This window comes from Centruroides sculpturatus, unplaced genomic scaffold (genome assembly GCF_000671375.1).
Source record: "Centruroides sculpturatus isolate CEXI.00-Female unplaced genomic scaffold, Cexi_2.0 scaffold1105, whole genome shotgun sequence".
In the NCBI taxonomy this organism is placed as follows: Eukaryota; Metazoa; Arthropoda; class Arachnida; order Scorpiones; family Buthidae; genus Centruroides; species Centruroides sculpturatus.
In genome coordinates, this window is record NW_019385288.1 from 258,848 (window position 1) to 273,810 (window position 14,963).

Genomic DNA, 14,963 nt, shown 5'->3' on the forward strand with positions numbered 1-14,963 from the left:
GCACAATCTGGCGTCAGGCATTTATTGAAGCTACTGGGCATGGTTAAAACTCAAGACAGCGTAAGCACAATTATTCCAGATATTACAGGTTCCGACAAGTAAAGAATTTTTATAGTCATGCCACAAATAAGCTATATATTGATTATTGACCATTTGTGACATGCTATAACAAGAAAAAATTAAAAAAAAACTAATAGGTAGGTTTAAAATTAATAAATACAAATGTATTCTGGCAGTGAATGAGTTAATTATGCTTTCTATTTGCAAAACTCCTCAGCCTTAACAAAAAATAAGAAAAAAAGTGAATTTTTAAGAAATTTGCGGGATTTCCCAGGATATTTCCCGGGTTAAAAAAAACAACCGGGATCCCGTTTCAGAAACCCTAGTAACAGATCAGGAGATACAATAATGACAGCGAATTGTGTTTTAGAATATAATTGAAATATTGGTGGAATTGATCTGTGTGATGGAGTGATACACAATTATCCATGCATGAGAAAAATGATAAAATGGTATAAAAAAGTGTTTTTTCATATGATGGATATTGCACTATATAATGCTTGTTTTGTATTGCCAACATATGAAAAAACAAATATCAATTGATTTTCGTATGTCTGTTATTAGAGAAGCAATAGAAAAGTATCACACAAGCAGACATCTAGCCCACTGTGGTTGACTGTCACACAAAAATCCTTTACGTTTATCCACACTGCATTTTCCCAGTTTTATACCACCAACAGAAAAAATAAACATCCATCCAGAGTTTGTAAAATATGTTCAGCAAACAAAAAGCATGCAGAATCACGTTATCAGTGTGTACTATTGTAAGGAACCAAGTCCGAGCATTATTTTTTATTTACTTTTAATTCTGCTTTTTATTATATTTTGTTTGGGGCTTATGTTTTGTTAGGACGAAGGTTTCCTCACCATTCACCTTAAAAACTTTAAAAATAGAAGAGAAACCAACTCACCAACGAGAGAAAAGCGCCATAGAAAAACTCTTGCACACTTGTGCTCCCAAGTGGAAAAAAGTAGATCCGCACCGAGAAAAGGGGGGGAGACCCCACAAGCACAACTTAGGGGCTCGCTAAACCTTAAAGAATAAAAAACATTCCCAAAATTGTCAAAAAGAATAATGTAAAAGGTTAGCGAGTATTGTCAGAAAAATAGGCTGCCAGACAAATAGAAAAAGTTTATTGTTAGCAAATAAGTATGTAAATGAGGAGTGATCGCATTCAGAATTGTGACGTCACCTCACAGTATAAAGACTGAACCTCAAGTGAAGACGGACGAGGTGAGCTTCTGATAGCAACGAGCTTGGTGAGCTTCGTAGCAGTGAACGAGAGGTGCCCGATAGGATCAATTAGTTGCAAGGCGATTTTGAAGTTATTCGATTTGTGGATCGACGAATAAAGAAAGTCTTGAGAGTTGAGGAAATAGGTTCCTAGTATATTGAGGTGACGATTAAGATCTTTAATTCATAAGAATTATTGTATTTACATAAATTAAGTCTTTGATTTTGTCGAATTCCAAAGGGGAATAGAATTAAGTTAGAAAATAGATTGATTTGAGTTTGTCAGGTTGATTCTTATTGACTGTCATTGAATAAATTGTTATTTGAATTTTACTAAATTTTGTATATAGTTTATTACTAGAACTTTTATTAAATATTTGATTTGTTATTGACAAACTTTGTCATTATTTAATTCGGTGCAGGCTTAAAGTCCAGGCCTGGCATGTTAATGTGAATCTGCGTAAAGTACCTGTTAGGTAGCGGGTATTTCTGGCACACAGTCGTGTCGATAATCATTGTAGAGGGCAGAAAAATAATATAGTACTTTACACTATGTTCCATTCCATTATGCATTGTTCCTTGTTTTGAGATTAAAAACTAACTTCTGAAATAAAATTTTTTGTTTTTACATTTCCTAATATGTCTGTTTTGTGTGTGTAAAATATAAAGTAATTTGGAATGATACAATAGCCACAATTATTATTTTTCTAAAACGTGTGATCGCATTAGGCTTAACATAAAAAAAAAAAAAAAAAAATTTTAACTTGGGGTGACGCAAGACAGAGAAAATGTTCAGCATCGGATAGGTTAAAACATACCTGAAAGTGATCAAACATGGTGGTAAGGTGCATTTTCCCTCTGAAAGTGACCATCTCCATCAGGGAACATTACAGACATAAACGAGTGTATGTGATTGGCAACAATGCCACTCTCTAAACACCCAAGATACTGTTTGGTGAGAAAATCCTAAGAGTCTTTGTTTCAGAGATGATGGTACCAGCTCATCTTGCACAGACTGATGAGCTGTGATGAGTGACTTTGAATCATTCCTCATTCAAAATCACTTAAATCTTTTGTCTTACCCATTTTGACATTAACTTCCATGATAACTACATCATCTGAAGCTGAGCATTCCTTATATAAGCAACTCTGCATTCTTATGTCACTATGTCACTGTCAGACTGGTTTACTTTCAAATAAAGGGTGTGTCTAATTTTTTGGCTACTCAGTGTATATACTATATAACCAATAAAAACTGACTCCCAATTTCATGGAAATCTTTACTTCCAATATTTATTTTCTATTTTTATAGAGGACAGTTTGTTGTTTAATTAATGTAAACATTTGAAGGGCTTAGCTTATCTGCTACAATATATGAAATATACCTGTATGAGTTGCAAACAAGTATATATTGTTATTAATAGAAAAATAAACCTGTATTCTAATGATAAATGTGGACAGTTTTAATGTTTTATTCAAAGAAATAATTATTAACAAATATAAACAAATATAAATTTGCAAGATCATTGTACTATTCAAATTTGCCATTTACAAATGATCAATTCTTTAATGGCAAACTTGCATAGTAAAAATGACTTTGGTCATTTGTGTTTGTCAATGGATACACTTCACTGTCCCATTAAAGAAGAACTCATTTATTCTTAAATATATAAATAAATTAATATTACCTGCTGCTGCTTTTCTTTGGTCAGCTAATAGAAATACTTCTTGAAGAGCTTTTTGTTGATCTGTATTTAAATGTGATGTGAGTGCATTATACCAGTTTGGTTCAGCTGCTTGAAGACCTGTAAAAGAAACAAAAAATAAATTCCATTTCTTATTTAAATGATAGAATACAATCAATAGGTTATGAATTCTGGAACTTAGACTTCAAATTCTCATAATTTCTATTACTTTTAGACTGTAAGTAAGTAGCTTCTATTTTTCACATTTTTAATCATAAACTTCATAGTCTAAAACATAAAATATGCAATAAATGTTTGTGAATTACATAATCTGAAATAATAATCAAGTTCAAGTAGAAAAACTTCCTAAGTAAATGTTAATGTAAACAAAAAAAAAAGAACCCAAACAAAGCACACAATTTATTCACAAAAATATCAGTCTGTGGAGTTCAGACATAACCTGTATGGTGTCAGACCTGATGTGATAGGCTTAAAGCTATCACATCAGGTTCTGACACCATACAGGTTATGTCTGGAATCAAAATAGGAACTTGAGTGTGAGTGGTTGTGTTGGAGGTGATGAGTGTCAGTTGGAAATCAATCATGTAATACATTTAACTAGACAACAATATTATTTATTTAAACTATTTAAATGATTTGGAGAAATGGTTTCCAAAATGGTTGTTACTGCTCCCGTGGGCAGTGAGTAAATCTAGGGAGGCAAAAAGAAGCAAGTGGGCAGGAGGGGACTGCTGGAGGCAGGCCATAAGCAAAGTTGAGGATACTGACAACCTTTCCCTTTTCTCTTTTAAAATGGGTAAAAATAAACATTGCATTTAATGGTTTCCAGATGTGGAAAACAATATACAATAAGGACATAATATTGGAAATATTTTTCTAAAAATATTTCCAAGCCTTTCTCATACAATAGAATATAAGTTAGGGGTGTTGGGTATAACTTACGGGGCAGTGGCTCAAAAAAGTTTGGGAATCACTGATTTAAAGAGTTAGACAAAAGACTCCTAAACATGTATGTAGGCCTAATGGAAAGCCCTTTATTTCAGCCATTGAAACCCCACAAATGATAATTTTAGAACATCCTAGCTCTCATAAAATTTAAAAAAAATGTAAAATATTATAATATTACTAACACAATCTACATCTCTTGACTTACTATTCAATAATATACAAAATTTCTCCAAGGAAATAAAAAACTTAATAATACATTTCCTTCTGAAAAGTCAATTTATAACATTAACGTTGTTCAAAAAACTATAAAATTGCTGGATAGATTTTTTCCAATTTTTCATAGCATTTGTCATTTCACAAATAATATTTTGATGCTGTCACATTTACAATAGTAGGGTAGTTATGAATTTGCTGTGGCTATTTTTCAGTCTCTGGGAGCATATTTTAAAGCAATAAAGTAGAATCAAGATAAATACAGTCAGTTTCAAACTTATAAACACACCCAAGTTTTTTCAATAATAAAAACATCAACAATATTTCCTGTTTAATAGCACCAATTTCCTGGTTTAGTAATTCGAATTTACTCTGAATTAGCTTATACATTGATTTTAGCGAGTATTCCGGTTCAACTGTACCACTTTGAGCAAACTGATCTGATAATTCAAAATAGTCAATAATTCTAGATTTTCTTATTGTCCCACTGTTTTCTCTTATGTCTTCTTCTATAATGTCATCTTCATTAGTCATTTCCATTAAATGATTTGTATTATCAGAACAAGATACTGATATCTTTTTAGGATGACCGCGCCCCTTCTTTTGCATAGCTATTTGACTTGAGCCGGGATGAGAATGTTGTAACGGACCGGGATTAGTTTCTATTCCGGCCATAATTAACAATATTAGCAACAAATATAACGACGTAAAACACATTAACAAACCAAAGACATTAGGTTAAAATTAAAATTAATAAACAACACAACTGCAGTCCACACAAGGTCAGGCGTAAAACTCACCAGCACCGATGATGTCGAGTAGCGCCCCCCCAAAACATCAACAATAGTAATATATTTATTATATTAATATATTGTTTGCATCATCAATTTAAACATTTTCTGAAATTTTTAAATCTATCTGAAAATTATGAAAAAATTTATCAAATTTTCAATTTTTAATTGTTTCAAAAGTATAAGCACTGGTATAAAATTAGTATGATCATTTTTTTTATTAATCGCTGGTTTTAATTAGTTATCGCCACAGGATAGTATCATTCATTATTACAAATGTGGCACCAATTTTAAACAGTTTTTTGTGATTTAAAACAATGCCTCGTGGAAAAACACTAACAGAGTTAGAAATACAGGAAATTTACCAACTAAAAAGAGCAGGACAATCTTTAAGACAAATTTTGGCAGCTGTAATGATCTACATGTGTTGTGAGAAATGTATTAATTCAGAGTGAAAGTTATGGCAGAAATAAGTTATATGGAAGACCTAAACTCCTTACACCTAGAAATGAAAGAAAGGTTTTTCGACTACTGATGGTTAACAAGTTGTCTGTCAGAAAATCAGCATCAACATTGCCAATTGCAGTTTCACCAGCAACTGTATGCAATTTTTATGATTATGTATGCATAATCATAAAAATGCCAAACTTACAAAAATGTTGCCAAAATTAACACAATTGCACAAAACAGCTAGATTAAAGTGGGCCAAAGATAAGATGACATGGAAAGAAGAATGGAAACAAATAGTCTTTTCAGATGAAAAAAAAATAAATAAATAAATAAAAAAGGAATTTGGATGAACCTGATGGTTATAGTCACTACTGGCATGATTTGAGGAAGAACAAAAGTCAAAATGAGCAGACAGCAAGGTGGGGGCAGGATTTGTATGAGGGTAAAACAGATATTGTATTTACAGATGGTAGAATGAATTCAGAAATGTATTAAGAACTGTTATATCAAAATTTAATAAATTTTGGATCACTTATTGGGGGGAGAGAAAACTGGCAATTCCAACAGGATAATGTTGCCATTCATACATCAAAGTCAAACTAAAAATTGGTTTGCAGAAAAAAAAATTAACGTAATTGATTGACCATCATGGAGTCTTGATACGAATCTGATAGAGAATGTTTGGGGCATTATGAGTTATCTTGTTTATGGCTAAAACAGACAATACTATACTGTAAATAAACTGAATTTAGCTATCATGGATTGTTGGGAAAATATTAAACAAGAACAATTTTAAAACTATGTCTGATAGAGTATTTGAATTAATTAAATCAAATGGTGGACCTACAAATATTGAGACATCACAAATCGTTTTTTTTTATGCACCTGTGTTTATACTTTTGACACAATCCAATCAAAAATTGAAAATCTGTGATAATTTTTTTTTTGTAATTGTCAGATAACTCTAAAAATTTCAGAAAATGTTTAAATTGATGTTGTAAACAACATACTAATATAATAAATACATTACTATTGTTAATGTTTTTGTTATTGAAAAAAGTTGGGTGTGTTTATAATTTTGAAACCAACTGTAAACTGCACAATTGAAAAAATGTTCAATGAATATATCAAACAAATACTCTAAATAGCCAAAAATAAAAAACTAATGTTGTATTTTGATATGTGATCATATTTATGATCTATGAAAATTTATAATTTAATCAATCAGTAATGCTTTAAAAACTTCAAATGCATCTGTAAATCTCTATTAATCATCATAATATATACTGTATGCTTAAATTACATACAATTAATTAAATAAGCATTTTGCAATCTTAATTAAGAAATATTAAATAATAATATCATTTCTACATGAGTATTTTTATCTCACAAACTTACTTTGTAATAAGTCTTTAAATATAATATATTCATCTACTGGTGTTTCCTCTTCATCTAATGGAGTAGTATAACTTTCTAGAGCCGTTTCTTCTATTCCATCTTCTTCCTCATCATCGTCATCATCATCATCATCATCATCTTGTATGGTTGTGGATGTAATTGGAAAAGGCGATTTCATTTTTGCTTTAGCTGAAATCCTTTCTAAGTATTCTGTCTCTTTTTCATCAATATCGTCTTCATCACTTTCTAAAACATCTAAATATGTTTTTATCATAAATCTCTCTAGTATTTAAAATTAAAATCAGAAATCTTAAGCAGAAAAATAAATACTTTTAATCTGTCTCTTTTTCATCAATATCGTCTTCATCACTTTCTAAAACATCTAAATATGTTTTTATCATAAATCTCTCTAGTAAATAAAATTAAAATCAGAAATCTTTTTCGAATTCGAATTTTCTAGTTAAAATACTTCAAGATTCGACGTACAAAAAATGCAACAGACAAATTGCACGAGTAAGAAGATTCGTCCAAAAACGATCGAACAGATTGAGAGGATTTCATCTTCAAACGTATGGCTTTGCAGGAAATACTACTCATTATGCAAAATACAGAGAACGAATCCCACAATTTAACGGAATGATTTCGCAAAATTATGAAGAGATTACTACGTTGCTCTTGCGAAAATTATTTTAATTTTTTTTCCTGGTATTTATAAAGTTTGATGCGACAGATGTTTCGTGATGTTTTGTAAATATTTCCGGCTGCATTATATCGCAGTTGCCGAGTGAAGTAAAAGGAGGAGATGCAACCTGAAGAACTATGAATAGAATTGACATGTAGTACTTGATGGCGTTATCATCTTAAGATTCTGATCAAACTAACGCATATAAACGNTATATATATAAATATACTGTATTGTATCCTTTTGAATGATAAATTTAGAAATATATATTTAGTCAAAATTTTTATACTCAATTGAATTTTGAACAAAAAACATTAGTTTGTTACCATGCTGCTGCATTTCATTTATCTTATAACTATTGTAATAAAAATATGTGTGTTAATGCTACAAATTCAAAAATTAAAGCCAAACTACTGCTTCTTTAATTTCTCCTTCCAACAATTGATAAATCTGGAAAATTTTTATTAAGTTTTAAGAATGTTTGGGCCAATTTTATTTCAGAACTTTCTAAATTATTTGATAAATATTAATTTAATTATAATTTAATAAGAGATTTGAGAAATTTAATACAGTTCATTCTGAAGTCATATTATGAAGGAAGAATTAGTACAGGCTATATTCTATAGCCTATATAATATAGCAGGAATATATTCTATGTAAGATTAACAATTACAGCAAACCATCTTTAGAATGAACATATCTCTGTATAGAAATGTATAACCTGTTATACAAAACTTTACAATGTAAAATAATAGAGGAAAATAAAGTGTTTACATATTTAATGATTACTTACAAGCATATGCCCATTTCAATCCATCAAATAAAAGCAGAATAGAAGGTATTATTTGTTGTGCACATTCATTTACAATTGGTGGTCTTGTAGTAGACATAGTTATTAATGTACATAATCCTAATACACACATTTTGCGATCGTGAAGTCTGAAATATTGTCAATGCAGATTTTAAAATTTCAGTTTTGTAATTAAATATTTAATTATTTCAATTATTCAAATTCAATATAATTACCTTATAATTAACAAAATTATAATATTAAAAATTATTTTTGTCTACAATATTAACTAATTTATAAATTATGATTTGTATGATATTGTATCAGAAATTCAGTTTTTTAGATCTCTTAATGTGCACTTGACACCAAATTATATCTTAGTACAAATACAGAACACAATCTTTCAGTATTAAACTTGAAAAATATTACTTATTTAAACATAAACCCTAGTATTTTGACAAAGAATATTCATCATCTTCAAATGAAAGATTCTAAATAGTATATGGAATTATTTCTTTATAGTAATTCAGATAAAGAATCATTCCATGTTTGCAATTAAAGAATGATTTTAAGAATTATGAAACGTATATTAAAGATTAAGATCATTATTTAGTTCCTCAAATTCAAAAGCAAGAAAACAAAAAACTTGCTTCATATAGATATTAAATATGTAATCCAACCTTGGTCATATTCTTCTTCTTCGTCTTCATCTGAATCTTCTCCGTCTTCTTGGGCTCGACCTATCATTAAAATACATATTGTGTTCAATACTTTTTTAAATATCAAATATAATTAGTGTATTATTTACAAAAACTAGCTATAAAATAAGATACTTTTTATTACCAATAAATTTTATATGATATATCAATTCATTCAGTAAATATATGCTAGTCCCAAGCAAAACTTTTGACATAATTAAATTAATTTGGCTGAAGAAATATACGCTTTTCCCAGACTAACAAATTTCCATTACATCAACATAAAGCAATATGATAAAATAATACATGTGTTCAATGATAATTTAATTCTATATTAGTCTAACTCACAAACTATCGAAACATTTTAAATAATTATATTTTGAAATTATTTATATATATAAATATACTGTATTGTATCCTTTTGAATGATAAATTTAGAAATATATATTTAGTCAAAATTTTTATACTCAATTGAATTTTGAACAAANAACATTATTGTTTTTCAAACTATTGAAATAAATTATGTAATTTTGTTCTAAATGTTTTTAGGCTTGTGATATTTACAATAAACTTTTGAATTTTTTAACTTATTGTAATTTTTTGTAGCAATATATATATTTTGTTTTATGTATCTACTCTAGATAAGGTAAGCCTCATCCTATGTCAATGAAGATTAATTGAACATGATATTTTTTCTGTAAATTTTTACTTTCTAACACACAAATTTATTCTAGTAAATTTCAAATATGCTTTCACAAATAAGGAACATTTGACTTTATAAAAGTCAAATGTTCTTTCACAAGGAACAAACAGTCTTCCTTTATGAAGACCTTTGTCTCTGTAAAGGAGGACTGTTCCTGTGCTTAAACATGGACATGTTATAACAAATTTAGTTTCTTCCATGTGTTTTTAAAGTATGTTATATTGTTAGTTAGTTAGTTTCTTTTACACACATGATGGGGTTGTATTTTTGTTGCAATATTTTCTAAAATATATTTCAATGATAATATAACTGTTTATAAACAGGACTGGAATGTGCTTCAATATAATAAATCTAGCAATTTTCAATTACCATATTTTATGGCACATAAGATGCAACTTTTGTATTAAAAAAAAAAGTATGTCCAGCATATTATATGTAAAGCTGCAAGCTCATATGCAAATGAATTCCCAAATGGTCTTACAGTAAATACTTTTTCTCAATGAATATTCTATGCTGAAAATGGATGTTTTACATATGGTAAACATGGTAGTCCATTAGAACAAAATATCATAACTACTGACATAAGCAAAGACACATGATTAACTGCAGAAGCAGATATTTCGTTAGAAAATATATTCAAAATGTTTCTTATTGAAATTTTCAATTTAATTTTAAAGTCAATTCTCACCATATATTCTGTAATAAATGCTCAACAACAGCCATTACAAAAAATTTTAATACCAGCATAAAATTTTGATTACCTTCATTGTACTTTTAATGTTTTAATAAATTAAAGTTACATAATGATGATAAAAACTTAATGTTTGGAAATTTCATTAACTTTTCAAAAATGTAAATTTTACAATATATACTTACCCTAAAAAACAGTCTGTATCATGAATCCATTGCTTAATGAAATGAGAAGTAATTGATTCTGTGGAATTTGGCATGCGAATTTTTTCTAACGTATCAATTAGTAGATTTGAATTATAGTAAAGTGCTGCAATTACAACCTAAAATTTTAAAAATATATATACATTTTTATAAAATGATTGCAAATAAAACAATTTTAAATATTAAAATTAAATTATTATTACACAAACTTTAATGATTCCAACAAATGAAATCATTAAATGAAGAAATGATGTAGTTTTTAAACTTTAAACAATGTCTAGTAATAAAAACTTTCTTTATCTTTGATATTAAATATTAAATTTATTAAAAGTAACATTATGAATATACACAAAAATTGATCAAAAGAAACCTGTTCAAGTAAATTTATTAAGACAGATGAAACAGTTTATCTGTTGTATGGCATAATTAAACAAAGCAATACATGAGAAAGCTTGGAATGCACTTTTGTTTGTTAAAAAAAAATGTCATCACAGACATTCAGACATACATCCCATTGCTTGGGGAAACAACAGATACCATGCACAAAGAACAGTGTTGGTTGGTTCTTGGTGAACCATTGGGTGTCTGTTTCCTTGACTTATGCATCAAAGTTAAAGCATTGTCTCTTAAGAGTTTTTTTTTAAAGGTACAAAAAATAAAGTCACATGGTAAGGTGATGCAGAATTTTCCAACCTTCTTGAGCTAAAGCATTCTGCACAGTATTCACAACCTGCAGTTGAATGTTGTCACACAACAAAATCACACCACATGATAACATACATGTTCTCATGTTCTTTATTGTTTTACATAGCTTGTTCAATGTTGTATTGTAGCAATTGTCATTAATGCTCACATGAGGATCTTTGAAGTCCACCAGCAAAGGCCTTGAAATGTCAAAAAATATGGTCATCATAACTTTACAGATGGGGCCTGTGACTTGAATTTTTTGTGTGACGGTGAGCAGGGGTGTTTCCATTGCATGCTCACTCATCTACTAGTTGACAAAATGTAGTGCTACCATTTTGAGCCATCTGCAATAATACATGACATAAAATCATCACTCTCCACATCATATTGCTGCAAGTGGTGCAAACCCATATGTTATACCTTATGATAGTCACAAGCAAATATTCCACTGTGCGCACACTTTCTGATACTGAAGCTTCTTTGTTACTACCATTTGAACTGTTCCAAACAATGTATGAAATTTTTCTGCTAAAGAATGTAAGATTCCAAGATGGTCATCACTTACTGCTGCATCAATCTTCCTGATGGCTTTGTATGTCGCAAAAAACATGCTCCTGGACACGTTGTGGCAAACCTTCCATTTCCTGACATTCTTCTCAAAACATTCGGGCCCAATCCATCACTGCTGTTTTCAACACACATTTGTCGCCATATACCACTTTCATTTGGCAACAAATATTGACTGGCCAACATCCTCCTTCCATTAAAAACAGAATAACCATTTGCTGATTGATCTTGGATAAATTCTGAATAACTCCATCCATGTTTTTACTACTACACACCAAAAACAAAATGTGCGAGATGACTGAACTTCTCCCCACTTATTCATTGGTATATGCTTATCACACCACACGTGACATCATTTCCCTCTCCTTGTGCCAGACCACATGACATGGCACAAACGGGTTTCATTTGATCAATCCTAATGTATTACACAATTACAATTCAATTAAAGGTAGATTTAAATTGCATAATTCAGATTTCATAAAATTAAAAACTAGATAATAAATCACCTGTAGGCACATAGTTCTCAATTCTGATGTTTTTACTTCTCTAGTCAACCTTTCAAGAACTAGTTCAACAAATGATGGAATACACTGTAACAATTCAAAATATATTTAATAATTAAATCATGTAACATAATGCTGTTAAAATCATAGTTTAATTTCTATAAGAATGAATAGCCTAAAAAATTAAGCAGCAGTAATTTTTTCACCTAAAAAATTAAGCAGCACTGAATTTTTTCACTAATAAATCAAATATACATAAGATTAACCAAATCAATTACATAATTTTCTAAGAGGTATATTTTTAAGTTTTCCTTAATATTTAATTTCTTTTTTTTCCCACACTAATTTTATACTCTTTATTCCTATTAACAAAAAGGTAAAATACAAAATCAACAAAAGAACAATGGAAAGTTTTTATAAATTAAAATCATTGAATACTTTTCAAAATGATTTCCAACTGTTTTACATAACTTATTTTTGACGATACAGTACACTGTAAGAACAAATCTGCATGGAAGAATTATTTTGCTGAAGTCAATCCTTAAAGTTCCATTTTTCTCCTATTTTAATATTAAAATTATGGCTATTAATTTAACTTTTACCTACAATTATGGAAAATATTTCATTTCTCTTGTCTACTTATTTATTTTACTAAACTAAGTTCCATATTTTCAATAAAATGACTACCCAATTTTAGTTTGATTTCATTTATTTTAGTAAATGGTATTTGGATTACAAACATTAAAAAACTTTTATCAATAATATATTTTAAATTAAATTAGGAGGAAGGTTACCTTTGAAAAATAGTGAATTACAACTTACAGAAGTTTTAATTCACTAGTTTTAAAAGGCAATCTTCCTAATTTCAACTTTCAACTTTGAAAGTTTAAATTTACTTCAAACAGACTGATATTCATCAGAAATCTGAAACTGTCCTAATAAAGGACAAAAACATTCCTTCATGGTAAATCATTGAGCCAGAAACCCATGAGTTAATATTTGAAAATTTGAAATTGTTATTAGTGGAATATATAACACTTTAATCAGACTTTACTGTTAATCGGAAGATAAAGTATAAATAATTAAAAAGTACACAAATATTTGTGAAATATTAAGACATTCCAATTATTCCATGTATATGATACGTTTAATTTTTAAAAGCTTATAATATTAGAATAAAATCTTCATGCTAATAATAAGAATAGTAGTAATAAATATTTACTTTTGACTTTCTTTTTTTTTTTTTTTGAATCTATTTGGGACTGTTCCTATAAGAGAATGCATTTTGAATCTCTTTTACTTTTGACTTTCTTTTTTTTTTTTTTTTTTTAACTCTTTCTACCCTGTGAGCATTAAGAAGGCCTCTTTCAGTAAGCCCATTATGAATTTGGCCAGGCCCACAATGGAGCAGACGGGTGGTGAGGGACGGGGCCGGACATATCCAGACAGACCACCCCTCAAAAAATTCCTGAGGATTTTTTGACCCATTCAGATTCAATCCCAGGTCCCCCAGAACGGTAGGCTGCCACCTTGACCATGCAGCCTTCTATTTAATTCTGACTAAAAATATTTGACTATTTGAAATTTTATAATATATGAGTATTAGACACTGTAAAAAAATTTCTAAATGTATGTATAATTATAATATCAACAGAATTAATGTTTTCAGTTTATAGAAATTTATACAGATCAGTCTTAACATTTTCATTATGTAGTTCACAATTCCTGCCAATATATAATCATTACCTGATCTATTTGACCTTTACACTGTAAAATTACTACTTCTAGTAGTTTAGCAGCATGACATTCTGCATCCTCACCAGCATCACCATTTAATATCTACAATTTTAAAAGAAATGTAATAAACTATATTATTTATAATAAGTTTTACAGAATAAATTTTAAAAAATACAAATTATATATTTAATATTTTCATTAAAATGTAATCAAAGTTAAATTAAAAATAAAAACATCCTAAAATGCAATGTTTGCAATTCATATACTAAAAAATTAAATTGACCACAATAAAGGAACATTTTACTATCAAAGCAATCATATTAATAAAAAATGTCTGCATAATGAATAATTAGCTAAGAATCAAAGAATTATTATAATAATCTGTTTTTATCTAAGGTATAATATAGAGATAAACAATGCTCCAGTTAAAGATAATATAAATATAATTTAAATTCCACAAGTAGCATTTTTATAGCTATACAGAGTGTCCAAAAAGTTATGCAATGAGACATTTGTAATGACATTAAAATTATACATATAGCATTGCATGCAACACTTATAAGTCATCCATCTGGTACCAACTGGTTTTTACCATATGGTATTGCATAAACTTAAAAATTTCATACGCATACCCTATGTATACCTAAAATGTCATTACAAATTTCTCACTATATACAGGTCAACCTAGACTTATGTTGTTTCGAGTTACGTCATTCCCGATTATACGTCGTTTGTCAAAAAAGTATATGGAAAAATAAAAATCAAGTTTAAGTCATTTTATTCGACTTTACGTCTGTCCGCCACAAATATTGAAGTCGTAATATCACTAGAAAAGCGTTTAAAGCACATAAAATCATATTAAAATATATACATTTACAAGTATGTACTGTATTTACAGTACA

At 28.9% G+C, this 14,963-nt stretch overlaps 1 protein-coding gene across 1 annotated transcript in view; it reads right to left on the bottom strand.

Annotated features, from left to right (window-relative positions):
* Window positions 1-2,893: 2,893 nt before the first annotated feature.
* Window positions 2,894-14,963, bottom strand: part of LOC111637218 (importin-7-like) — a gene marked incomplete at its 5' end in the record, with an annotated part of 31,372 nt that continues 19,302 nt past the window's right edge. Inside the window, 6 exons of the mRNA XM_023382660.1 lie at window positions 2,894-3,099; window positions 6,801-7,055; window positions 8,276-8,421; window positions 10,550-10,686; window positions 12,328-12,411; window positions 14,071-14,163. Coding sequence (XP_023238428.1) covers window positions 2,909-3,099; window positions 6,801-7,055; window positions 8,276-8,421; window positions 10,550-10,686; window positions 12,328-12,411; window positions 14,071-14,163 — 906 coding nt within the window. The remainder of the gene's footprint in view (window positions 3,100-6,800; window positions 7,056-8,275; window positions 8,422-10,549; window positions 10,687-12,327; window positions 12,412-14,070; window positions 14,164-14,963) is intronic.